This window comes from Carcharhinus amblyrhynchos, chromosome 14 (assembly GCF_965287045.1).
Source record: "Carcharhinus amblyrhynchos chromosome 14, sCarAmb.v2.hapA, whole genome shotgun sequence".
Lineage (NCBI taxonomy): Eukaryota > Metazoa > Chordata > Chondrichthyes > Carcharhiniformes > Carcharhinidae > Carcharhinus > Carcharhinus amblyrhynchos.
This window is the reverse complement of record NC_137337.1, coordinates 40,937,506-40,965,042: the sequence shown is the minus strand read 5'-3', so window position 1 is coordinate 40,965,042 and position 27,537 is coordinate 40,937,506. Positions and strand designations below refer to the sequence as shown.

General features: G+C 43.3%; 1 protein-coding gene and 1 non-coding gene across 5 annotated transcripts in view; one reads left to right on the top strand and one right to left on the bottom strand.

Annotated features, from left to right (window-relative positions):
- Window positions 1–27,537, top strand: part of LOC145352631 (uncharacterized) — a 142,751-nt gene that overhangs the window by 37,027 nt on the left and 78,187 nt on the right. For 3 of the 4 annotated variants that reach the window (XM_080202769.1, XM_080202767.1, XM_080202770.1), the window contains 2 exons: window positions 9,780–11,093; window positions 26,222–26,491. In XM_080202769.1, the coding sequence (XP_080058895.1) occupies window positions 9,780–11,093; window positions 26,222–26,491 (1,584 nt within the window). The remainder of the gene's footprint in view (window positions 1–9,779; window positions 11,094–26,221; window positions 26,492–27,537) is intronic. The other variant, XM_080202768.1, reaches the window with a different exon arrangement.
- trnay-gua (transfer RNA tyrosine (anticodon GUA)) lies at window positions 4,073–4,162 on the bottom strand. Its single transcript is given in 2 exon segments — window positions 4,073–4,108; window positions 4,122–4,162. It is a non-coding gene; the product is annotated as a tRNA-Tyr (tRNA).

The following is a 27,537-nucleotide window of genomic DNA, read 5'->3' as shown; positions in this document are numbered from 1 at the left end:
AGTCTTGTTTGGAACATAATCACCACCAGAAAGCAATTGGGCTGAATGGTCTGATTCTATGATGTAAATTTTGTCTAATTTTATGCACCCACTTTTCTGCTGTAACTCTATTGGAAGTGCGGCAGAAGCTGTATTCATCTGCCTGATCAGCATTTCTGCTGCACCTTCTGATGGACTGCAGTGGTGGAATGGGAGCAGCTCCGAGGAAATTGCTGACCATGAACTCTGCTCCAGTTACTAACTGAAGCACATTCCACATGCAGCCCCACAACCTTCCGTGCAAAAAATAAGTTTCTCTTGCTGTCTCTTCTAAATCTCTGCTATTTATTTTCACATCAAAGTCCTTTCGTTCTAAAACCCTCAGTTGCTGAAAAAGTCTATTTCAATCAACTCTGTCCCTTTATGCTTTTAACAACCCTTTTCAAAGGCCTCAAAAATGTCCTGTATTCCAATGAAGATAGTTCCCATTTTTGTAGCCTGTAATCAGATTTAAATTTCCTCACACCAAGCAGCATCCTGAATGAATCTGTGCTGTACCATCTCAGTCACCTGAACATCCTTCGACAATGTGGAGCCCAAAGAAGCTCACCACCACCTTTTCTCAAGATCCTATAAATATTTTAGTGTCACAAGTGGGCTTGCAATGAAGCAATTAAGGATGGGCAATAAATATTGACCTTGCTAGTGACATCTATACTCCATGAAAAAATTAAAAAAAAAGCCCTGCCAATGGTGACTTTATAAATATTAAATTCAATGTCAGTAAAGTGGGGTTAATACATTTGAAGAAAGTAACAATTCTACTTCGACAAAAAATCATCTGGACTTGAAACATCAGCTCTTTTCTCTCCTTACAGATGCTGCCAGCACTGCTGAGATTTTCCAACATTTTCTCTTTTGGTTTACAAATATTAATTTAGGTTTACTACCACATCTCAACTTTTTATAACCTGTTATAGTGTTGTATTAACTTTTTTATGGTCTTATTGATTTGAGCTGTTCTTTTACTATATTGTGAACCTGAATATTCCGTTTTATGAAGCTTTCTCTGTTCAAAGTAGAATTGTTACTTTCTGCAACTAAAAACGTATTAACCCCACTTTACTGACATTGAGTTGTTACCAGTTCCTCCATCTGCTTCACAACTTTGCTCCAAGGTACTATTTAGTGTGACTCCCATTTTAGTGCGTCCTGCATCTCTAGATTCCCTCTCACTCCGTAACCAATTAATTAATGTACACGGTAAACAGAAGTTGGTGTAGGACAGACCCCTACTAGATAAAACAACCCACTTCCAATCACTGAGAATCTCCTCTTTAATTCATCCTCTCTATTTCCTCCATTCCGACAAGTTTTTAATCCAATTTGCTGCCCTTCTTAGAAAGGGCTTGGATGAAGGAATGGAGAGCTGTACTTCTAAGTTTGCTTACAAGACTAAGTAATGTGACACAGTAAATCGTGCAGATAAGAGCAGGAAGTTGCAAAAACGACATTGATAGATGAGGTGAGTGGGCAAAAATTGTGGCAGTTTAATGTGGAAAAGTATGAGGTCATCCACTTTGGACCTAAGAAAGACAGATAAGGGTATTTTCTAAATAAGGAGGTGCCAAGGAATGGAAATGAGTGCTGAGATTTAGGATTCCAAGTGCAAAAACCAATAAAAGCTGATGGACAGATACAAAAGATAATTAAAAAGACTAATGGAATGTTGGTCTTTCTCTTAGAGGACTGGAATACAGAGCAGTAAAACTTATGTTCCAGCAGTATTATGTTCTGGTGAGATGCCATCTGAAATACTGCATTCAGTTCTGCTGCCCCACCTCAGGAAGGATATACTGGCCATAGAGAGAGTGCAGGGCAAATTCACCAGAAAGATACATAAGTTAAAATTGCTAAATTATTGGGGTAGGTTGGATAGATTAGGCTTGTGTTCACTTGACTGCAGAAGATTAAGAGGTGGATCTAATTGAGGTGTTTAAGATGAGGCGGCACAATGGCACAGTGGTTAGCACTGCTGCTCATAGCACCAGGGACCCTGGTTCGATACCCGGCTTAGGTCACTGTCCGTGTGGAGTTTGCACATTCTCCCCCTGTCTGCGTGGGTTTCCTCCGGGTGCTCCAGTTTCCTCCCAAAGTCCAAAGATGTGTGGGTTAGGTGGATTGGCCATGCTAAATTGCCCTTAGTGTCAGGGTGATTAGCTAGAATCAATGCATGAGGTAATGGAGACAGGGCTTGGATGGGATCATGGTCAGTGCAGATTTGATGGGTTGAATGGCCTCCTTCTGCAGTGTAGGATCCTATGATTAAAGGATTTCATTGTGTAGGTAAACTGTTAAGCAAATAGACAGACTGTTTCTTCAGGTGGATAGTGATGGTTCTAGCCTGTTCAGGGGTCATGCTAGAAAGCACTCCTTCTCACAAAGAAAGTCTGGAATACTTTCAAACCAGCCTCCAGCCTCCACCCCTCCCCCCCACCCTCCACCCACCTGAACTTCAAGCTACCTCTCCCCCCTCCAAAAAGGAAGCTGTTGAAACTAGATGAATGGAGAATTTCAAAACTGAGATTGATAGGCTTCTATTAGGCAATATTATTAAGGCTTATGTAACCAAGATAAGTAGATGGGTTAAGATAGTGATAAACCATAATCAAACTGAATGACAAGGAACTGAATGGCTGACTCTTGTCCACATGGTTCTTAAAACATTCCCTTAATTCCTTGGGCCTTAAACTTCTGCACTGGTCTTTTGTAAAAAGTCTGACAACACCAGGTTTCAGTCCAACCGATTTATTTGTTAGTAAATTCACTAGCTTTCGGGTTAGCCCCTTCGTTAGGTGAATGGCCTCAGACAGAGCATATAAAGCTCTGTCTGAGGCCAGAACTCTCCATTCACCTGACGAAGGGGCTAACCCGAAAGCTAGCGAATTTACTATCAAATAAACCTGGTGCTGTCAGACTTTTTACTGTGTTTACCCCAGTCCAACGCTGGCACATCCACATCTGGTCTTTTGTGACAGTGCATGTACATCACCACATTTACTACATTTTGTCGCCTTGCTTAATTTCATAGAATCATAGAATCCCTACAGTACAGAAGGAGGCCATTCAGCCCATTGAACCTGCACCAACCACAATCCCACCTTATCCCCGTAACCCCACATATTTACCCTGATAATCCTCCTAAAACTAGGGTCAACTTAGCCTAGTTAATCAACCTAACCCACACATCTTTAGACTGTGGGAAGAAACCAGAGTACACGGAGGAAACCCACACAGAATTTCCCCATTTATTGTATCCCTTTTCTTGCTTTTTGATCCTTTTCCTTTTTTTTGTTGAGTTTATTGCTGGTAGTTTTTTATTCACTCTTTCCTCAATTTATTTCCCTTAATGCTTTTACGCTTATGTTACAACTTCTGCAGATGTGGATTCAGCTCCCAACATGCACACCCACAGCGTTCAGCTCAAACTTCCCATTTGCTCACTTTGTACTTCCATTGCTTTGGTACAGACAGCTTGCTTGTCTGATATCCAGTCCTGGATCAACTGCAGCTGTTTCCAGCTAAACACTGAGAAGATCAAAACCATTGTCACCGAAAGCTCTGTACCTTGTCACCAACTTCAATCCTTTCTCAGTCACTATTTAGGGTGACTGCCCAAAACCTCGCATCATATTCAACACTAAATTGACTGACTCTATATTGTCCATGCATATCATAGAATCATAGAATTCGTACAGTGCGGAAGGAGGCCACTTGGCCCATCAAGTCTGTATGACCCATCTAAACAGCATCTTATCGAGGCGCTATCCTCATTACCCCACTTGTTTATGCCACTAATCCCCCTAATTGACACATCTGGGACACTAAGGGGCAATTTAACATGGCCAATCTGTCTAACTTGCACATCTTTGGAGCGTGGCTGGAAACTGGAGGACCCAGAGGAAACCCACACAGACATGGGGAGAACATGCAAACTCCACCCTGTCACTCAAAGCCGGAATTGAACCCAGGTCCCTGGCACAGCGAGGCAGCAGTGCTAACCACAGGGCCACTGTGCTGCCAAAAATTGAATTCCTTCGAGCTGGAATTGAACCAGCAACCTAAGGATACCTTTGAAAACTCTACAGTCCCCCCTCTGCTCTACCAGCTGAGCTATCGAAGGAGTGCTAAGAAGTATATCAAGAAATATTTGTAAAATTAACCTAATAGAGCAATTTAGCATCACAAAATTATTATATTTGGCTGTTCAGTTTGTTCTTTTAAGATTAATGCTGGAATATTCCAGTGGTTTTAAGTTGGCAAACTTAGATAATTGGGAGAAAGAGGTGGTTCTAGTCAAATAGAATTGAAGGCCCGGGAGTACTTAGTGGTAGAATATTTTCCTTGTGTAAGAGGAAAATGTCTTGGGATCAGACTCCAAAGTCAGTCCAAGTGGGAAGAGGAGGGATAAATGCTGGAATATGAGACAAGGAGGTAGGGTAGGGAGAAACACATGCTGGATTGGGAGCGGACTGTAATAAAAATTAAAAGTTTACATGAGAACCTCAATCAAACCAACAATGCAAATATAACCACTATTACACAGATAGTTTAGTCTTTATTGCTGTGCAGTCGTGTTTGATAGTCTTCCAGCTTATGCTAACTTGTTGGTACATTTATATGATTGATTTGGGATTTTTTAAAAATAGTCTTTACTTTTAAATGATCCTGTGTCAAAGCCTTTTAATGGCTTGTAATAAATCTGGGAATGCATAATTAATATTCTGACTGCAGTGTAAAATTGGAGATGTAAATATTAAGTTGTAACATTACTGCTCTAAGCACTTTCAGGATGTCATTTTGGATTAACAGTATGAATCATCCAATAGGCAAGTCCAACGCAGCAACTAACCCTGATCCAGCTTGGATGTTTCCCTCAACATTTGTATTGATATTTTACAGCTAAAACACAGGTTTCATAAACAGAGACACTGCATTGTGAATGAAAGCCTCTGTGTTTATTGATTACCATGTATGGATTGACTCCCAGCTGTGACACACAGCTCACTGAACAAATGGGATGCCTAAAATGTCTTGTTACCTCCAAAAGTAGGAAGTCCTGTGTTGCAGTGGGTAGTATCCCTCCCTCTGAGCCAGAAGCCCTGGGTTCAAGCTCAACGTCAGGACTTGTTGGTCACGGAAGGAGCATTCAGAACTAGGTTCAATGAGACGATTATCAGCTCGGGAATCCTTCCACTATCCTCCAAAGGACTTTCTCCCTAGTTCTGTGATGATATGTGTAAAAACAAAACCTCCAAAAATGAAAAATAATTTTTTTGCCTGAGCATTGTACGCAGGCTAAAATTTATTGATGGATAAAATATTAACTACAAGCAAAAATGACACAGCCACATATTAATACTGATATTAACTAATTGTTCAGTAACTCATTTACACCATATGTAGACAATGCTGACAGAAGTACGTCATTCTTATATTGTTTCTTAATGACGCCTTAGAAACAAACAATTTGCAATTCCTGGGGATCCTGCCAGTATTGAACCATACCCTTGACAGGAGACCCTCAGAGCCTCCTCACAAAATGAGGGCAAAATGCTTGTGCTGGATCCCCACCTAATCCAGGAGGTTTCTCTTTGCTGTAGGAAAGGTTAGAGCCTCCATTTAGAATCATAGAATCCCTATAGTGCAGAAGGAGGCCCATCGAGCCTGCACTGACAACAATTGCAGCCAGGCTCTATCCCAATAACCCCATGTACCCTGACTAAGGGCCAATTTAGCTTAGCAATCCACATAACCCACACATCTTTGGACTGCAGGAGGAGACCGGAACACCTGGAGGAAACCCATGCAGGCATGGGAAGAACATGCAAACTCCACACAGTCACCTGAGGCTGGAGTTGAACCTGTGTCCCTGGCGTTGTGAGGCAGCAGTGCTAACCACTGTGCCACCCCTACAAAGCAAATGATAGCAAAGTGGCAATTCAGGGGCTGTGACACAATGCCAGGATGTGCCCTCCTTAGGCTTAATTGGCATATCAATAAAGACCAATACGATGAATAGCATATTAGCCCTCTACATGGGTGAATGTGGCCCCAAGAGTAGAGTCCAGGCAGGGTAAGGGCTGAAGTCCCAAGGAAAAGAATATTAATTTTTTTTGATGGTTGCCACATTTATGGAAGGTAGTAGGTTGAGGTGGTGACGCAGTAGGGTAGCAGATGGCTAGGATGGCATGGTGGCAAGTGATGAGTTGGTAGGGTGACAAGTAGGGTGAGAGGCCTAGATAGAGTGGACATGGAGATGGTGTTTTCACTAGTGGAAGAGACGAGAACTTGAGGGCACAACCTCAGTGAAGGGACACTCCTTTAAAACTGAGATGAGGAGGAATTTCTTCAGCCAGAGGATGGTGAATCTGTGGAATTCATTGCCACAGAAGGCTGTAGAGGCCAGGTCAATGAGTGTCTTAATGATAGAGATGGATAGGTTCTTGATCAATAAGGGGACCAAAGATTAGAGGGAGAAGGTGGGAGAATGGGGATGAGAATTATGTCAGCCATTATTGAATGGTGGAACAAACTCAATGGGCTGAAAACCTCATTCTGCTCCTATCCTGAGGTCTTATGTAGGGTGTTAGTTGTGTCAGGTGGCATGTGGGTAGGGTGGCAGGTGGGTGATGGTTGATGGCTTGGGGCATATTTGGGTCAGGTCGGGAGAGATTGTCAGGTCTTGGGACTGGTCAGGTTGGATCAGGGCGAGTCAGGTTGGGTTGGGGGCAGTTGTAGCATCAGTGGGGGGTAGTTTGGTAGTGGGGCTAGTCTTGTCTGGTTGGGGGAGTCAGGAGGTCTGGGAGGAACCAGGTGGTGGGGTTTGGTCAGGCTTTTCTGTCTAACATTTCCTGGATAACTATTCAACTAATGCGTCAAAATTGAATAAAGTTTCCGAATCTAACCCAGCGTTCGAGACTTTTTGGAGCATCCGTGGGAAGAGGAGAATTGTCCATTGGAAGTTCAAACTACCCAAGCTTTCTTTGGAGTCAATGGGTTGGGATTTCTGAGGGGTTCTGTGGAACATCTTCTGGCATATATCTGTTCTTTGACTATCAGGAAACTGCAAGATCTGGGCCACATTCCTCAATCGTCAATCAATCAAAATGCAGACATTTTCTTTAACTTTTAACAAGGTATGAAGGGGGGACTTCTTTGCAAACTACTTGGATAACAAATTGGATATCATAGAAAGTGCAGTAAAATTCAGCTTTTCCCTGCGCAGCATGTTGCACTCTGATCTGTCTCAATACAATTGAAATGCACCTTGTATTTACTTTATACATTCAATGTCAAGTATGCAGCCCAAGAGGTTTTACATAGTTACCAGCCTCTCTGTTATTTTGGCTGGAAGGCCTTAGATTGTAAACTTTCCCTATTGTGCCTTTGCGGAGGCTGCCTCAAGCTTAGTGCTTCCTCAGCACATAGTCATGGACCTTGGAATGTTCCACTCTGTAACACTTGGCCATGGACAACTCTTTGCACTGGATGACCAAAAATCTTCAGGCAGACCAAGGAACATCTTTCACTGATTTGGTTATCCTCCAATAGTAATTTATTTATGAGTGTCACAAGTAGACTTACCTTAACACTGCAGTGAAGTTACTGTGAAAATCCCCTAGTCAGAGAGTTATAGAGGTTTACAGCACGGAAACAGGCCTTTCGACCTAACTTGTCCATGCCATCCAGTTTTTACTACTAAGCTAGTCCCAATTGCCTGCATTTGGCCCATATCCCTGTGTACCAATCTTACCCATGTAACTGTCCAAGTGCTTTTTAAAAGACAAAATTGTACCTGCCACTACTACTGCCTCTGGCAGCTCGCTCCAGACACTCACCACCCTCTGAGTGAAAAAATTGCTCCTCTGGACCCTTTTGTATCTCTCCCCTTACACCTTAACCATACTTCTGCTAGTTCTAGACTCCCCTATCCTTTGGAAAAGAAGTTGACTATCTACCCTATCTGTGCCCCTCATTATTTTGTAGACTTCTATAAGATCACCCCTAAGCCTCCTATGCTCCAGGGAGAAAAATACTAGTCTATCCAGCCTCTCCTTATAACTCAAACCTTCAAGTCCCAATAGCGTCTTAGCAAATCTTTATTGCACTCTTTCTGGTCTAATAATATGCTTTCTGTACACAGTTTTCCCGGTGTGGCCTTACTAATGTCTTGTACAACTTCAACAAGATGTCCCAACTCCTGTATTTAGTGTTCTGACCAATGAAACCAAGCACGCCGAATGCCTTCTTCATCACCCTGTTCACATGTGACTTCGCTTTCAAGGAGCTATGAACCTGTACCCCTAGATCTCTTTGTTCTATAACTCTCCCCAGTGCCCAACCATCGTACTTATCTTTACTTTGGTGTGCACCCCTGGGTACAGCTCATAGAATGCAGAGTCCAGCGTCATGCAAGTACTCAGAATGAACCTCAACAGAAACCAATGCATCTTTTTCCAGACCTACTTTGCAGTCTCTCCCACACTGCAGCTGCTTCAAAGGCAGTGTGCAGTGATGCTGAATTAGGTTTACTGCAGCTTTGAAACAGTGCATTTGTCAAAGTGAGTGCTTGGCTGCCATCTCAAGCTAGCGTATCACAAAACCTGCATTGGGCTCATTTACTTTAGTCTCATTACAAAACGGGCGTACAAGTGGCTGGGCCTAGCACTGCAGAAAGGCAGGATAACAGCTGCTGCAAGCCTCTTCGGCCTACTCTTGTGCCTTTGACCTTCGATTGAGGTGGAGATCAAGGAGCCAATTACCTCTAATCCATCTGTTGTTGGGGGGAGACCTTAAATGTAAAAATGTAACCAACTTTTTTATCTTTGGCCCTCTCCATAAATCCCCATGGAGACTTTAATTCCTGGTAAATTGTGGTGATTATTTGGAAAAAGCTATCATCTTGTGCCGTTGAATAATACACGAGGAAAATGAAGTAGGAGGTGAGGAACACTCACTTTCCACTTCATCTGCATTGGCATGTTGGCCCAGTGTCTACCACCCCCATCAGAGAAGTCTCAGAAATTCCTGGGCTGTGTAAAAAGGGCAATTCCTGATTAAACTGGTCTTTGTTTCTTTTAAAGTTGTATATTAGTGTCACAAGTAGGTTTACATTAACACTGCAATGAAGTTACTGTGAAAATTCCCTGGCCGCCATAGTCCGGGTACACTGAGGGAGCATTTAGAATGGCCAGTGCACCTAACCAGCACGTCATTCGGACTGTGGGAGGAAACCAGAGGACCTGGAGGAAACCCACGCAGGCACAGGGAGAATGTGCAGACATGATCCAAGCCAGGAATTGAACCTGGGTTCCTGACGCTGTGAGGCAGCAGTGCTAACTACCGTGCTACCGTGCTCTGTGCTTGATGAAATTACAGTTTCCCGAGGGAAATTGTTTACAAAAACATACACGTTCCAAGGGATGAAATCTCTATTTTCCCCACAAGCTGATGTTTCATCTAGCTATGGTGTACCTTATGTTTAAGTTATCTCATTCTACTTTATAATAGCAATCTGATTTTTGCTTAGAAGTGTGTGGAAATTTGATTTCTTTTATTCAGCAGGCAAATATATTTTTGTATAGCTTATTGCCCTGTACTTTCCAAACATTGATGTGCACATCAAGTGATGGTTGAGGTATACTTGTGCAAGATAGTTTACTTTGAACAGCATTAATACTGCGGTGGCAGTAGATAAATGTTTCGCAAATAATATTTGGCTTTTTTTATTGTTTCAGATTTCTTTGTGCAGCTCTCTTCAGGGAAACTCCTTAACCTTTGCACGTATTGGCTAATGATGAGACCAACAGAATTTCACGCTTGTGTGGCTATCTTGGCCACCCTCATCTGCTTACCAGGGTTGAGGTCATCGCCCATTCAGAAATGGCAAAGAAGGATCACACAAATATTTGAGGTTTCTACTGCAAAGCCAGAAGGTATCACAAGTTACAGTGAAAACAATAATGGGGTGAAAAGTAACACAGTGTTAAACAGAGAAACAGCAAGTTCCACTACTTCCAGTAATAATATAAGGTCTTCATTAGGAACATTAGCTGTGGCAATAAATCCTAGCATTGCCCATGTAGAAGAAACAAAACAAACCAATAAGGCAGAAAATGAAAATGTAATCACCATGACTGGCCTTGATATGTTGCCTACAACTACAACAATGGTGCCATTTCAGAATCCATTCAATGCAAGTACAGAGGATGCTGACTGGGACAAAACTCTACCATCTCAGCAGAAAGACGTTGTGACAGTCATAGTGACAAAATCCTCTTCCATTCCTGGTGCTGATGCCAGTGAAGTTAACAACAGTGTTTACACGACAACAGGAGCAACGCAGAACGATGCAGTCACCTATGTCGAAGAGGAAACTGAAGGAACAATGAAGAGCAAGAAACAAGTTCCAGCTCCGGTGACAATTTCAGCTGTATTTGGTGAGGTCGCCAAAAATGAAAGCAGAACTGCGACATTGGGGACAACTGATTCTAACAGTGAAAACTTTACACTGAATAGTCACGACACCACAGCGTTGCCTCTGACAAGTAAAACTATTCTTACTGTAAATACGACACAAAAAGACGTCAATGTATTGACTTCAGAAATGTTAAATTTCCCAGAATTCTCAAATACAAATGTTGACAGGAATGAAGAAGTAACAACAACAATAGTCAATGAACCAGAAGGTAATTACTTCAGCTGGAAAGTAAACAGTCCGAATGCTGATAAAGAAATGAATGAAATCATGGCAACTACAGTGGGTACAGTGACAGACAGCAGGGCACCCAATACATTTCAGGTGACGACCACGCCGAGAGTTACAACATCAATCAAGGGGGCTGCGATGACAGAGTCGGTGTCATCAGCTTCTACAGAAACAATGTTGAAAACAACTCAAACAACGCAAGCATTCAGCACAGAGGCTATAATTGAAACTACAAAAAAACCATATCAGGGATTGAGTTCAAGGTTGGCTGTGACAAATGGGATTCCAGCTGTCGGATCTGCTTTGCCAATAACACATCTCCCTCAGAAACAAATCCCTGAAGGTATAAGTGTAGATAAATTATTAAACAGTCTAATATTGCATGATTGTAATATTGTAGTGAGCCTCTGATGTTGGTTAAATTGTTCCATTGTTTCACAGGACATCCATCAATGAAACACTGGTAAAAGTTAAGAATTAATTTTAGCTTAATGATTCCCTACTCTCGCATCCTCTTAGTAAATTCTCTAGAACAGGCATTTTATTTGTTGTACTTTTCTTCCCCAAAAGTATTCCACCTCTAATATACTCTTCTCCCTGCCCACTATTTCCCAAATGTTCCGTTATTCTGTCTTCAAGGCCCACTTAAGTATTCCAGCTCACCACTGCATGCTCCATTCCCTTATATTGCATTTGGCACCCTTCAAACTGAAAACGTTCCCTGGTTGTGAGGCAACACAAATCTTTGATCTTCAAATATATCACAGAATGATTCTCTCTTTTGGTTTTAGTTTGAACTTTGGAACAAAACACAGGACCAAAAAAAACCCTCTGGGTTTAAAAACTATATTATCTTCACTTTCTCCCCTCCCTCAATTGTCTAGATTGGATGTTTGCCTAGTTAACCAGTCTCTCTTCCCTGCCAGATCATCCCCTCACTTGAATGACCTGTTTCCATTCCTTACTTTCACACTTTTCCGCTCTGCTCTCAGGCTCACCTTAAGTGTTCTCTCTTGGATTTCCTTCCCTTTCCCCTTTGAATATGTTATTTGTTCTCACTTTTACATCCTCCTTGCATCCCAGTCTCATCCCAAATCCCATTAACACTTCTTCATTTTCAGAAGGACATTAACTTTACAAGTATACCAAGCCTGTCCAGGAAAGCATGGGATACTCTCTGCCATTTATAGCTTGCATATTGATGATGAGTTAATTAAATTAGAACGATTTCACCAATTGTAATGTTCTAATATAAATGAGTTACGTATAGGCCTTGCATTGGAACAGTGAGCTTGTGCAATAATATAACTTATGCAATTATTTAAATTTAAACAGATGGAACACTGTGACCAAGATGACCCAACTGAATGGGTTTTCAGTGCAATAAATAAGAAACAAGTTAAAGCATTCACAGCAAATGAGCAATTGGATAGTCATGCAGAGTAATAGAACTTAGAAACACTGGGAGTGAAATTGAACTACACTGGTGTGCAAAACAGGATACACTGGATAAACCACTTGTTATACACGCTGCCTGATAATAATGTCAAATGAAAACCACATGGGACATCTATTTGTGGCCAATCTGTCAGCAATTGTTTTGTGCCCCAACCAGAGTTGAAATTCAGCTCCACTGTAGAAGTGGTTGGGGATAGGTTCCTATCAGGAAAGGTGGACCTGTGCAAGAAGGATGGGTTACACCTGAACTGAAGGGGCTCCAATATCCTGGCTGGGAGGTTTGCTAGTATGGCTCGGGTGGATTTAGACTAACTTGGCAGGGGGTGGGAATCAGAACAGTAGGTCAGTGAGTATAGAGACTGGGGATGAGCGTGGAACCAACCGAGGCCAGGCTGGCTAAGAGGAAGAGTAGACTGGGGGAAGTTGAAGTCAGTGGGCCCGGAGGTCTGGGGTGCACCTGCTTCAATGCAAGGAGTAGAACATGTAAGACAGATAAACTCAAAGCCTTGATTCTTGTGCGGAACTTGGATGTGGTTGCGATAATGGAAACATGGTTAAAAGAAGGACGGGACTGGCAGCTAAATATTCCATGTTATAAATGTTTTAGGCGAGACAGGCAGGAAGATAAAAGAGGTGGAGGAGTTGCAATACTGGTTACAGCTGTACAGAGGGAGGACATCTTGGAAGAATCATGTAATGAGACACTGTGGGTAGAACTCAGAAACAGGAAGGTGGCAATCACTATGATGGGGGTGTACTACAAGCCTCCCAACAGCCCACAGGATGTTGCGGAACAGATATGTAAGCAGATTCTGGACAGATGTAGAAATTATAGGGTTGTTGTATTGAGAGACTTTAATTTCCCTCATAATGACTGGAAATCCCTTAGGGCTTAGGGTTCGGATGGTGAGGAATTGGTTAAATGTGTCCAGGAAGGCTTTTTGCAACAATATGTGGATCGTCCGACTAGAGAGGGGGCTGCACTGGACCTGGTACTAGGGAATGAGCCCTGCCAGGTCATCAAAGTTGCAGTGGGGGGAACATGTGACGAATAGTGACCGCAATTCTGTAAGCTTTCAGATACTGATGGAAAAGGACAAGTGTTGTCCTTGGGTTAATGTTCTAAATTGGGAGAAGCCTTAAAAAACCAGATTAGGGAGGATTTGGAGGCTGTTGTCTGGGACAGGCTGTTTGACGGTAAATCCACATTTGGCATGTGGGAGTCTTTTAAGGAGCAGTTGATAGGAGTGCAGGGACAGTCTTGTGCCTATGAAAAGAAAGGATGGGGAAAGCAGAATTCATGGATGAAAAGAGAAATTGTTAGTCTAGTCAAATAGAAAAAGGATGCATACATGAGGTCTAGGCAATTAAAGACAGATGAGGCATTTAAAGAATACAGGGAAAGTAGAAAAGAGCTCAGACAGGGAGTCAGGAGGGCAAGTAGGGGTCATGAAATGTCCTTGGCAGACAGGGTTAAGGAGAATCCCAAGGTGCTTTACACGTATATTAGGAACAAAAGGGTGGCTAGAGAAAGAGTTCTTCCACTTAAGGACAAAGGAGGGGAATTATATGTAGAACCAAAGGAAGTTGGTGAGATCTTTAATGAGTACTTTGCATCGGTATTCACAAAGGAGAGAGATACGTTGATTGATGGTGCCTTGACGGGCTGTGTAAACCTTTAGAACTTCATCATTACGAGGGAGGAAGTGTTAGGTGAATTAAAAGGCATTAAGATAGACAAATCCCCAGGGCCAGATGGCATCTATCCCAGATTACTGAGCGAGACAAGAGATGAAATTGCTGGGCCTCTAACAGAAATCTTTGTTTCTTCATTTTTCCCAGTTGAGACATCAGAGGATTGGAGGATAGCCAATGTCGTCCCGTTATTTAAGAAGGGTAGCAAGGATAATTGGGTAATTCGAGGCTAGTGAACTTGATGTCAATGATAGGGAAACTGTTGGAGAAGATTCTTAGGAATAGGATCAATACACATTTAGAACTGAATGGCCTTGTTAGTGACAGACAGCATGGTTTTGTACTGGGAGGTCATGTCTCACTAATGTAATTGAGTTTTCTGAGGAGGTGACAAAATTGATTGATGAGGGAAGGGTTGTGGATGTTATCTTCATGGACTTTAGTAAGGCATTTGACAAGGGCCTTCATGGCAGGCTGGTGCAAAAGGTTAAATCTCATGGGATTAATGGTGAACTAGCCAGATAGATTCAGAACTGGCTTGGCCGTAGAATACAGAGGGTAGCGGTGGAAGGATGTTTTTCTGAATGGAGGACTGTAACTAGTGGTGTTCTGCAGGGATCATTGCTGGGATCTCTGCTGTTTGTAAATTTGCGGATGATACTAAGATTGCTGGAGTTGCGGCTCTTGATGAAGGTTGTCGGAGAATACAGCAGGATATAGATAGACTGGAAAATTGGGTAGAGAAATGGCAGATGAAGTTTAACCTGGACAAATGTGAGGTGATGCATTTTGGTAGATCCAATTCAGGTGGGAGCTATAAAATAAATGGCAGAACTATCAGGAACATAGACACACAGAGAGATCTGGGAGTTCAGGTCCACAAATCCTTAAAAATGTCAGCACAAATGGAAAAAGTGGTGAAAAAAGCATATGGCATGCTTGCCTTCATCGAACGGGGCATCAAGTATAAAAGTTGGCAAATTGTGTTACAGTTTTATAAAATGTTGGTTTGGCCACATTTGGAATACTGTGTCTAATTCTGGTCACCACACTTGGAAAGTGTGCAGAAAGGGTTTACCAGGATGTTGTCTGGTATGGAGGGTATTAGCTATGAGGAGAGATTGAATAAACTGGGATTGTTCTTCTTGAGAGACAGAGGCTGAGGGACGACCTGATGGAAGTTTGTAAAATTATGAGAGATATAGATAGTGTGAACAATTGAAAGTTTTTTCCCAGGGCAGAAATGACAAATACGAGAGGGCACAAGTTCAAGATAAAGGGGAAAGGTTCAGTGGAGATGTGCTGGGAAAGGTTTTTACACAGAGGGTGGTGGGAGCCTGGAATGCGTTGCCAAGTGAGGTGGTTGAGGCAATTACATTAGCCACATTTAAGACTTATCTTGACAGGCATGTGAACAAACGGGGAACAGGGATACAAGCGGTTGGTTTAGATAGATAAACCTGATTGGGTAAACCCTTTCTGCACTTTTCTCAAAGTCTCCACGTACTTCTGGTAGTGTGGTGACCAGAATTAGACACAGGATTCCAAATGTGGCCGAACCAACATTTTATAAAACTGTAACATAATTTGCCAACTTTTATAGTCGATGACCCTTTTCCACCTTTCTTCACCACCTTTTCCATTTGTGCTGCCATTTTTAAGGATTTGTGGACCTGTACTTCCTGATCTTTCTGTATGTCTATGCTCCTGATGGTTCTGCCATTTATTTTATAGCTCCCACCTGAATTAGATCTACCAAAATGCATCACGTTACATTTGTCCGGATTAAATTCCATCTGCCATTTCTCTGCCCAATTTTCCAGTCTATCTATATTCTTGGAGGGCCAAAGGACCTGTTCTTGTGCTGTACTGTTCTTTGTGCTTTGTTCTATCTATTATGCCCTTTTCAATGAGTACTGTTATAGTCCAGGTCTTAAATTTCAAGATATTGTATGAAGTCAGCTTAGACTATAAGACTTTGAATTTGGCACGGGTAAGCATAACATGTTTCACTCCAGATATGATTCAAACAACCCACGAGGGAGCTTTTATCAAAAGATGTTTATTTAAGAATATAGTTAACATTTAAAAAGAAAATTAGCAATGACATTTGGCAATTACCAGTGAGGAAAAAACATGATATTTTATGAACCTTAACAATTAAATGCACTGTTCCAATAAAACAAACTTCCTTACAAACATACACCCATCCCAGATTTTGCAGAGAAAATAAGAATGCTCAAGTGGTTTTGCAACTTTGCGGCACCTGCTGTGAAATAGTCCTTTGGTTGGAAAGTTGAAACTCTGGTTTCCCCATTCTGGAAATCCCAGCACCTTGAGGTAGAGATAGTGCCTCTGCTGGCTTCTTGCTAGCAAACCACCAACAGCAGAATCTTCACTTCAGGAAGGCAAGAAAACCTGCATCCAGCTAGCCAGCAGAATTTCTAACACCAGGGAGAGTGACAAACATACTGCCTCTAGTGTGGAGTCCAAACACCTTCTACTAGCCAGCAACCCAGAACCTAATGTAAAAGAATGCTTGGAGAGGAAAAAAAACTGTCCCACCTGACCTGTCAATCAATCTTCCCACAACAATGGAAAAAGGGTCGTAAACTCGTATGGAGTGCTTTAGGCTCAGATTAAAATAAACAAAAACCCATTTGAATCATTTAAGCAGCAATAAAAGATGCCACTACAGACCTCATGATGCCAATAACAAAAACAAAACAAAACATGTTTGCTTACAAATTTTAGAGAAAATGATTAAAAATACATTTGTTAAAGGCACAGTAGTGTCACTGTATCTAATCACAGTATTGATATTGGACCACTGGCTATGACAGCTGCCTTGGTTTTTTATAGCTGGAAGACTTAACTTGGAAGGAAGAAGAGAAATATCATAAAGCAATTTTTGTACCAAATAACTATACGGTATCTTCTTTGCTAAGGGATGAGCATGCTTCCGTTTCTTTGACTGTATACATAGAGGAGTTGGACTACTTTAGGCTAAAAGAATCTCCTCCCTTTTAGTTGACAGGCAATATGAGAAGATCTTTTTTATGTGCGAGTTGCTGTGATCTGGAATGCGCAGCCTGAAAGATGGTGGAAGAAGATTCAGTCCTAGCATTCAAAAGAGAATAAGGTGGCTACTCATCAGGAAAATATTTACAGGGCTATACAGGGAGCGAGCAGGATAGTGAGATTCATTAGATAGCTCCATCAGGCAGCTAGTGTAGGCATGATGGGCTGAATTATCTGCAGAAGGTTGGTTGTTTTGATATGAAATTCAAGTGATTAAGAAAATATCCACAGTAATTAAACCGAAGCAAGAATGAGTTGTTTATTGTTGAGATTTACATCAGTTTTGGGATGTAAGTATCTTAACATTCATATAAAAGAAACCAAGGAATGTGATCAGACCATTTAACACACTGGGCCGGATTTTAGGGCCTCTCTCAGATGAGACCAGAGGTTCCCGCCTGAGGTCAGCGGAGATTTCCATTGTCGGACCCTCACCCGTTCTGATTCCATGGTGGGCGAGGTGGTAGGGCTCCGGCCATTCAGTCCCTTCCATTAATCCCATATAATCAGCTCCATTATGACCTGTTCACTACTTATTTAGTCACTTGAGAAAATGTTGAAATCTCCACAAAATCTTTGCATGTTAAAACAGATGCTTTTCTATTTAACCTGTTTATTTAGTGTCTCACCTGAGAGTGGCTTTGTGCTACAAATTATGCTGCTATTGTGGTTTCTCTCACAACATTTGTGTGAATAACAATAAAATGTGGAATTAAACCCCAGCAGAAGCTGAGCTGTCTGAGCTACAGTTGACCAAATCTATATTTGAAACGTTACATCACTAAATAATTATGTGTTCTTTTAATTGAACTTTTAAAAACAATCCAGGATGGATTTGGGAACAGTTGAGGCCCACGATGTGTGGTTTATTTTGGAATTCAAATTTACTTACCGACTACAGTGAGATCTGAACCTGGAATGCCAGACAGTTGCTGTAGGTTGAGGTCTACTAGTTCAGTGGCCTATACTGCTAGGCCACAGGAAAGGTGCTTCATGATTGTCTGGTACCTGCACAATGTGGAAGGTTCTGGATGGTTGTTATCTAGGATACTCATACATGTGGGAGTATCTCTGACTCCCACCCCAATACTGATGCCAATGCCCCATAAATTCAAACCCATTCCTCCCACACCAATCCCTGAGCCACCCATTCACTACCTTAATCTTATCAACCTTACGCCCGTCTGCGCTCGGTTCAGGCAGTAGCCCAGAGACAACCACCTTGTCGGTTCTACTTTTTAATTCCATTCCCAGCTTTTCATACTCCCTCCCCAGATCCTCAGTCCGCATTTTGCCTACGTCGTTGGCACCCACATGTACCACAACGACCGGATTCTCACCCTCCCACTCCAGGTTCCTCTGCAGCCCAGATGTGACATCCCGGACCCGAGCACCAGGCAGACAACACACCCTTCTGTGCACTTTGTCATTGTGACAAAGGACAGTGTCAATACCCTTAACCCCACTATCCCCAATTACTACTACGTTCCTTTTCACCTTCTCTTTGCCTATGGCCTGCTGCATCACTGTACCGTGTGCAGTTTGCTCACCAACCTCACCTCCCTCGTTCTCGTCCAGACTGGAAGTGGGTGGGATGGGGTTGGTCTGAACCGTGCTGGGACCAGAGTCCTGGCGAATCGTGTAAATAGGACTGTAGACAGGGCTTTAAACTAATTGGGGGGGGGGAGGATGCGAGGGTAGGTGACATTACGGGGTCTAAAGTTAAGGAGAGGGTACAGGTAAGGGAAGAGGCCGAGGATGTCCCAATAATAAAGGGAGTAGGGGGCGTGAGTATGGTTGGTGGCATTCTGACAAATAGGGTCCAGGTGAAGGCTGGGATGAAGGCACTTTATCTGAATGCACAAAGCATTCGGAATAAAGTGGATGAGCTGGTGGCGCAGATTAGCACAAATGGATATGATCTGGTGGCCATTACAGAGACGTGGCTGCAAGGTGACAGGGACTGGGAGCTGAATGTCCAGGGGTATCAAGTGTTTAGGAAGGATAGGCGGGAGGAAGAAGTGGGGGTGGGGGGGGGGATGGTGGCGTAGCTCTGCTGATTAAGGATAGCATCAGGGTGGTAGCAAGGGATGATATAGGAACCAAAGAGCAGAACGTGCAATCGTTGTGGGTGGAGATTAGGAACAGCAAAGGGAGGAAGATGCTGGTGGGTGTCGTCTATAGGCCCCCAAATAATGACCTGGAGGTGGGGCGGGCTGTTAACGCGCAAATAAGTGTGGCGTGCAGGAATGGAACGGCGAGAATTATGGGGGATTTCAATCTACATATTGATTGGTTGACCCATGTTGGACGCGGTGGGCTCGAGGAGGAGTTCTTGGAATGCTGCCGGGATAGTTTCCTTGAACAGTGTGTGTTGGAACCGACGAGGGAGCGAGCTATCTTGGATCTGGTGCTATGTAATGAGGCGGGTAGAATTAGGGACCTTGCGGTGAAGGATCCTCTTGGGGACAGTGATCATTGTATGGTGGAGTTTCTGGTGCAGATGGAGGAGGAGAAAGTGGGTTCCCGGACACGCGTCCTTTGTTTGAACAGAGGGGAGTACGGTAGGATGAGAGAAGAATTGGCGAATGTTGACTGGGGGAGCGCGTTGGAAGGTAGGTCTGCTGAGGAGCAGTGGAGGATCTTTAAGGAGATCTTTCTTGGTGCTCAGCAGAAATTTATTCCGATGGTTTAAAAGCACCGTAGGCGGAGAGGTAATAAGCCATGGATAACGAAGGAGGTGAAGGAAAGTGTTAAGTTAAAAGCGGAGGCATTTAGAGTAGCTAAGAGTAGTGGGCGAGAAGAGGATTGGGAGAGGTTTAAATGTCAACAAAGATTGACAAAGAAGTTGATAAAGAAGGGTAGGAGAGACTATGAAGCTGGGCTAGCGCTTAATATAAAAAAGGATAGCAAGAATTTTTATAAATATATAAAAAGGAAGAGGCTGGCTAGGGTGAACGTTGGACCCTTAGAGGATGAGAGGGGGGACTTAGTGGTAGGGGATGGGGAAATGGCTGAGGTCTTGAATAACTTTTTTGTTTCGGTCTTCACGGAGGAGGACGTGAATAATTTGCTGGGTGTTAGCGATGGAAAGGTGGTAGGACTGGAGGGTCTCAATGACATTATTGTTACTGGAGAGGCGGTGCTCTACAGACTGGAGGGACTGATTGTGGACAAGTCCCCAGGACCGGATGGAATGCATCCGAGGGTTCTGAAAGAAATGGCGGAGGTGATAGTGGATGCCTTGTTGGTTATTTTCCAAACATGGCTGGATTCCGGGGAAGTGCCGGAAGATTGGAAAGAGGCTAATGTTACGCTGTTGTTTAAGAAGGGTGCCAGGCAAAAGGCAGGGAATTATAGGCCGGTTAGTTTAACGTCTGTTGTAGGTAAAATGTTAGAATCCGTCATCAAGGAGGAAATAGCGAGGCATCTTGAGGGGAATTGCTTGGTAGAGCAGACGCAGCACGGTTTCGTTAAGGGGAAGTCGTGTCTGACAAATTTATTGGAGTTCTATGAAGATGTGTCTAGGGCGGTGGATAGAGGAGAGCCGGTGGATGTGGTCTTTCTTGATTTTCAGAAGGCGTTTGACAAGGTGCCTCACAAGAGGTTATTGCAGAAGGTAAGGGGGCATGGAGTTGGGGGTAGGGTGTTAGCGTGGATAGAGGATTGGTTGTCAAATAGGCAGAGAGTGGGGGTTAATGGGTGCTATTCGGATTGGCAGTTGGTGACTAGTGGAGTGCCCCAGGGGTCGGTGCTGGGGCCTCAGCTATTTACCATTTATATAGATGATCTGGAGGAGGGAACCGAGTGTATGGTGTCGAAATTTGCTGATGACACCAAGATTGGTGGAACGGCTAATTGCGCGGAGGGTGTGGAGAGTCTGCAGAAGGATCTAGATAGGCTGGGCGAATGGGCCAGGAATTGGCAAATGGAATTTAATGTTGGCAAGTGCGAGGTGGTCCACTTTGGTAGGAATAACAGTAGGAAGGACTATTACTTATGGGGCGAAAAACTGCAGCAGGCGACGGTGCAGAGGGACCTCGGGGTCCTTGTGCATGAGTCGCAAAAACCCAGCCTGCAGGTGCAGCAGGTGGTCAGGAAGGCTAATGGGATGCTGGCCTTCATAGCGAGGGGGATTGAATGTAAAAGTAGGGAGGTCTTGCTGCAGCTGTATAGGGCATTGGTGAAGTCGCATCTGGAGTACTGTGTGCAGTTTTGGTCGCCGCACTTACGCAAGGATATTTTGGCCTTGGAGAGAGTGCAGAGGAGGTTTACTAGGCTAATGCCGGAGTTGAGGGGGTTGAGCTATGAGGAAAGGCTGAATAAACTAGGCTTGTACTCGTTAGGGTTTAGAAGAATGAGGGGAAATCTCATTGAGACATATAAGATGATGAATGGGATGGACAGGATAGAGGTGGAGAGACTCTTCCTGCTCAGAAAGGACAGTAGGACTAGGGGGCACAGCCTCAAGATAAAGGGGGGTGCGGTTTAGAACGGAGTTGAGGAGGAACTTCTTCACTCAAAGGGTGGTGAATCTCTGGATTTCTCTGCCTGTTGAAGTGGTGGAGGCTACCTCGCTAAATATTTTTAAGGTGCGGGTTGATGGGTTTTTGATAAGTGAGGGGATTAAGGGTTATGGGGAGAGGGCGGGAATGTGGAACTGAGCCACGACAGATCAGCCATGATCTTATTGAATGGCGGGGCAGGCTCGAAGGGCTAGATGGCCTACTCCTGCTCCTATTTCTTATGTTCTTATGATACGATTTGAATTCAAATTTCCTGAACTTGCGGAACACAAGGAGGAAGCTGAAGAATTCCTCAACGCAGTTGGCTATTTTGCTGTATCCTAATGTGTAAAAAGAAGACGAATGCCAGGGAAAAGAAAAATTCAACATTTCCACTATGGGAAAGAAAGTGATTTATTTCCAGCTGGCTCCCTTAAGAAATAGCCATAAGCAATGTTGTTTATTTATAATTGTCTATCTTCCTGTACCCTAATTAGTTAGGGAAAAATATCCCAGCATTTATCCAGCCTCATTTATTTACTTATTTCTTCGTTTGGATCCATTGCACCCCCTTGCAAAATGCTCTGAGACAGTTATTTAATTGTAAATTGAATCTCACTGTTTAGATGCATTATTTGATTCCTGTATCATCCAGACGATGTAGACGAACATATCTGTAAGTACCACTGACAGATATCAGTGAAATAATTTGTTTGTGAAAAGTAACCAACAATATTAATAATTTTCCTTCTTGCTTGTTCTTGGTTTCTGATCTTTCTGCTTTTAATGCCTCTCCTTTTAATTTTACTGCCCTTCACTCCTTTTGTGCTTCTGATACATTTTATATGTCTCTCGAAGCTCCTTATGCCTCTAGTGTTTCTTATGTTTACTCACACATCCCACCTCCCACCATGCCTGTTACATTTATTACGACAAAAGAGAAAGACTGCCTGGCAGTCTCACAGGGCGAGAGATTCAGATTCATGTAATGCCATTGTCAAGTATGCATGTCAAAGTCATTATTGTATCCTGGACATTTTGTATGCTGAAGGAGTCTCTGAACAGAGAATGGAGGGGGAAGAAAATGGCATATTCAACCACAAGTGCCCAAAGCACCTCATATAAGACTAAACGTTAGGTGCTCTTGATATGGAAGCTATTCATATAGATCTCTGCTTGGTCGCCGCACTTGTGCAAGGATATTTTGGCCTTGGAAGGAGTGCAGAGGAGGTTCACTAGGCTGATACCGGAGATGAGTGGGTTGGACTATGAAGGGATGCTGAATAGACTGGGTCTGTACTTGTTGGAGTTTAGAAGGATGAGGGGGGATCTTATAGAGATGTATAAGATAATGAAGGGGATGGATAGGCTAGAGGTAGAGAGATTCTTCCCGCTCAGAAAGGACAGCAGGACTAGAGGGCACAGCATCAAGATAAGGAGGGGGGGGTGCAGTTTAGAACGGAGCTGAGGAGGAACTTCTTCACTCAAAGGGTGGTGAATCTCTGGAATTCTCTGCCCGTTGAAGTGGTGGAGGCTACCTTGCTAAATATATTTAAGACATGGGTAGATAGGTTTTTGGTAGGCAAGGGAATTAAGGGTTATGGGGAGAAAGCGGGAAAGTGGAACTGAGCCACTTCAGATCAGCCATGATCTTATTGAATGGCGGGGCAGGCTCGAAGGACTAGATGGCCTACTCCTGCTCCTATTTCTTATGTTCTTATGTTCTCTGCTGGTGGGTAGGTATTTAGTTTCTTGAAGATCCTTATGAGACAGTTGGAGGTGGCTTATTTTACAGATATTGTCCTCTACATATTTGGTTTGGTTGTTTCGAATTGTGTAACTTTTGCTTCATTGTTTTGGAGAGTTGGTAACTTCCATTTGCTGACATATGATAAAAATTGTTCCTTTGTGCTGATGCCATCTTTTCAGGGGGTCCTGTTAGCTCAGTTTGCCACATGGCGAGCATGTGCTTCAGATTAATATCAACATTGTGGGTTCAGTTCCTGTTCCTGATTTGGGATCTGCCTCCTCTCCCTGCCCCTGAGAGAAAAAGGCTATGGCTAACCACAGTCTACGAAAAAAACAGCCCTGGGAAAATCAGGACGATAATGAATCTGGGACCTGCCTCTGGGCAGAGTGCACAGGAAGGAAGGAATCTTTTTCGATTTTACATTTGTATTTTCCAGCGTGATTTGCATGTGGAAGTGTGTAATTACAGTTACTTTTATTGATGAAGAGAAGGCTGTTTTTGAATTTGTTGATTATATTTTCCATGCTGCATTCTCCTGTGTCTGTTTCCTGGTTCCTAGTGAGGTGAACAGAGAAAGCCAGTGGCTTCAATTTTCTTTCCTTCTGAGTTTCGGCTTCTGTTCTTAGGATACCGCAGAACACTTTGTTAAGTAGTACATTAGGGATATTCGTTTTGTTGCCATTAATTGTTGCACTGCGTCAGTTTTCAGGAGGGCGTGGTGCTGTTTCACTCCACTGTCCACAGTGTTCTTTGGTTTTGTTCTTTGTGAGTCTGGGATTAAAACCATGGCTGGAATTTTCCAGCTGTTCACACCGGTGGGATCCTGTGGTTCCACCGATGGCACATCCTGGCTGGGAAATTCCTGGTGGTGTGGGGTGCAGTCACCAGGAGATCCTGTAGCCAGTCAACAACGTGCTGCCTGTCGCCACGGGAAACATGCCATGGGGAGGCCAGAAAATCCACCACCCCCAGTGCAAAATATGGGTGCATGATCAACATGTGATTGATCTTGGTGGGCAATGATCAGTTTCTAATGGGTTTCTCAAGGACGATGGTCATCTATTAGTGTCATTTCTCATTGTCCCTGACTGCCCTCTAAGGTGTCAGTTACTTGTGGGATCATCACCCTTATGAAAGTTTGTTTACCACTTACTTTTTGTTAAGATAAAAGAATGTTTCATGATATCTCCCTTGCCCATTTGTCCAGGATGGGGAAGTATGCTGTTTAGGAAAGTTTGCATCAGTTGTGACATGACGTAGAATCATAGGATCCTGCAGTGCAGAAGGATATTCGGGTTCAAGGGTGATGGACAGATGCATGAGAGAGACCCAGGAGTCCCTCTTTCTCAACAAATTCATCTGTGAAATGAGAGGACCTGCATTAAAGAACAAACAAAATGAGATTTTGTGGTATTCACGGTCCCTCTTTCCAGCTCTCTGTGTCTCCTTTCTTCTTGATGATTGACATCAGGCATGAGATCTCCTCATTCTCTTCCTTCTTCACTCCTGCCTCTGCAGTTGCCCATCTCCTCCTGCTTGTTGGCCAGTTCTATTATCTCCTCCTGTGCCAGTATGTCCTTATGTAGGTCACTCCTCCACCAGTTTTGCATGTTCTTTGGCATTATCTGCCATTTTCTCCTGCAGACAAAAGGGGAGAAGTAGTTTTAACTCAATAGACACTAACCCCCTTATTAGAACACATCCCTTTGGCAGATAATGGGGCCACCAAAATAATGGTCCCCTCTCCCACACTCATCATTTGAGCTTTGATAGGCATAAAGCTACAAATGTGGCCCAGGTACATTCAGACCTTCATTCATCTGCTGCTGTCCCTTACACTTCATTTGCCCACCTGCCCTTGTCTCTGAGGTCCATGTCTTGCTGCCTTCATGAGAACCTCAATGATCTGATGCCATTGTTGTACCCGCCCTGGCTTTGTGGAATTGGTTGCTGGTCCTCTTTCTGCATTAGCGTCAAGTGTGACTTTGGAACCCAAACCTGCTAATTTTCGCATTTGGTCAGGCAGGAGGATCTCCTGATGCCATCAGTGGGGAAGAACATCTGCTGTATCTGGGCAACCTGAAGGAGGAACTGCAGGGAGTCATCACTGAACTGCAGGGGCCGTACATTGTCTACTCTGAGCAATGTGAATTTGGAGGTCAAGATGATGATATTTGGGTCCTGTAACAGACTCTGCAAAGCAGATGCTGTTGACTTGGATACACTGTGTACAAGTCTGGGTGCCACTTAAAAATGGCATCTGAACCTCTGACTTTGTCAGTTAATGGCGGATTTGGCAACTTCCTTCCTGTCCCCACTGCGCTATTAGCCGGGCCCTGTGCTCCATCAGGTTTATTGGCTGGCTGGCTGCGGTGCACTCACGGTCGGCTGGCCATTTCTGCAGGTTCTGTCCACTTCCAGGTCTGACGTCAGGACCTGTGGTGGGACCACAAAATTCCACCCTATGTTAGTCTGTGATCTGTTGCCTTTACACAATGTCAAAGTGCACACTCTGCATCGTGGAGTAACACATGCGGGTCCAAAAGATGTGCTGATTAGGTGCATTGGCCAGGCTAAATTCTCCCGCAGTGTACAGGTGCCAGAGTGTGGCGACTAGGGGATATTCACAATAACTTCATTGCAGTGTTAATGTAAGCCTACTTGTTACATTAATTAATAAACTTTAAACTTTTGCTACAATGAAATTGCCCATTGAATTGTGGCAGGGTTAGAAAATGCTGCAACTCTGGGAATAAATTCCTAAGAACAGTATTGGAACTCTGATTACTTGCGAGAGTTTTACTGATGGATTTGTGATAGTTATTTCATGCTTCTATTTATTCTTCCTGTATGGTTCCTTGTCTGTTTTTTCATAATTTATTTGCAGTGCAGCTTTGTTACAGGATATGAGGCTCTATTTATTTTGAGTATAAATTTTATGTTGGACGGTTTTTGTGTTAACCTTTAAACATTTCCTTACAGCAGTAAACACAACTTCCACAGGAGAAATAGCACCTATAACTCCTACTGACATGGTGCTGCCGATTGCTGAAGCCGCAAGTACAAAAATAACCCAGGCAGTTACTTCAGACGCCAGCACAAGACAAACCATATCATGGAAAACTAAGAAAACCTCTACAGTGGCGCCGGATGTTACAGACAGAATGATGCTGCTGTTACTGACAACCATTGCTCCATCTGTGGAACCCACGGTGCCACCATCAGATACAGCTGAGCAACTTGAATCAGAAGGTACACATGTATCCTTTGTACTTCTTCTTCTTAGGCAGTCCCTCAGGACCAAGGATTACTTTCTTCCAATCTGAGATTGTGGGTGCTGAGGCAACCAAAAAAGACTGGATCCAGGTAGTGCTTGATGAGGTAGTGCTTGATGAGGCAATGTCCTAGTGGTATTATTGCTAGGCTATTAATCCAGAAACTCAGCTAATGTTTTAGGGTACGAATCCTGCCACAGCAGATGGTGGAATTTGAATTCAATAAAATAAAAGTTTGGATTTAAGAATCTGATGACCATGAAACCATTTTCAGGAAAAACCTATGTGGTTCCCTAGTGTCCTTTAAGGGAAGGAAATCTGCCATCTTTACCTGGTCTGGACTACATGTGACTCCAGAGCAATGTAGTTGACAGCATCTAAGGATGGGCAATAAATGATGGCCAGCCAGTGACGCCCACGTCCCACAAATAAATGAAAAAAGGCAGTTGGGTGGGATGTTCGGATTTTGGTACACTCCTTCCACTGTTTGCCCCTGGCCTCCAACTGGGCCTGTCAGGAGATAGCAACTTCAGGGATGCTTCTTCTCCAGTTTGGGTAGTCTCAATCAAGAGATATTGGTGGGGCTGTTGCATTTTTCAGGGCAGCTTTGAGGAGGTCCCTGAAATGTTTCCTTTGCTGTCCTGATAACCAGTTGTCATAATAAGAGCTTGCTTTGGGAATCTTGTGTCAGGCATGCGGATGATCCTTTGTACTGCGTGAGTAGCAGAAAACAGATGAAAAATGTAGAGCAAGATGATGAAAAAGTAATGTGTGGTATTCAACCTGGAGAAAACAGCAGATCTTGCTATATCTAACAAAGCATTTATCAAAATTGAAAATGCACTATGAAGTTTAAGTCTATTTATTAGTGTCACAAATAGGCTTTCATTAATATTGCACAGTTACTGTGAAAATCCTCTAGTTGTCACACTCTGATGCCCCTGTTCAGGTACACTGAGGGAGAATTTAGCATAGCCAATGCACCTGACCAGTATGTCTTTCGGACAGTGGGACAAAACCGGA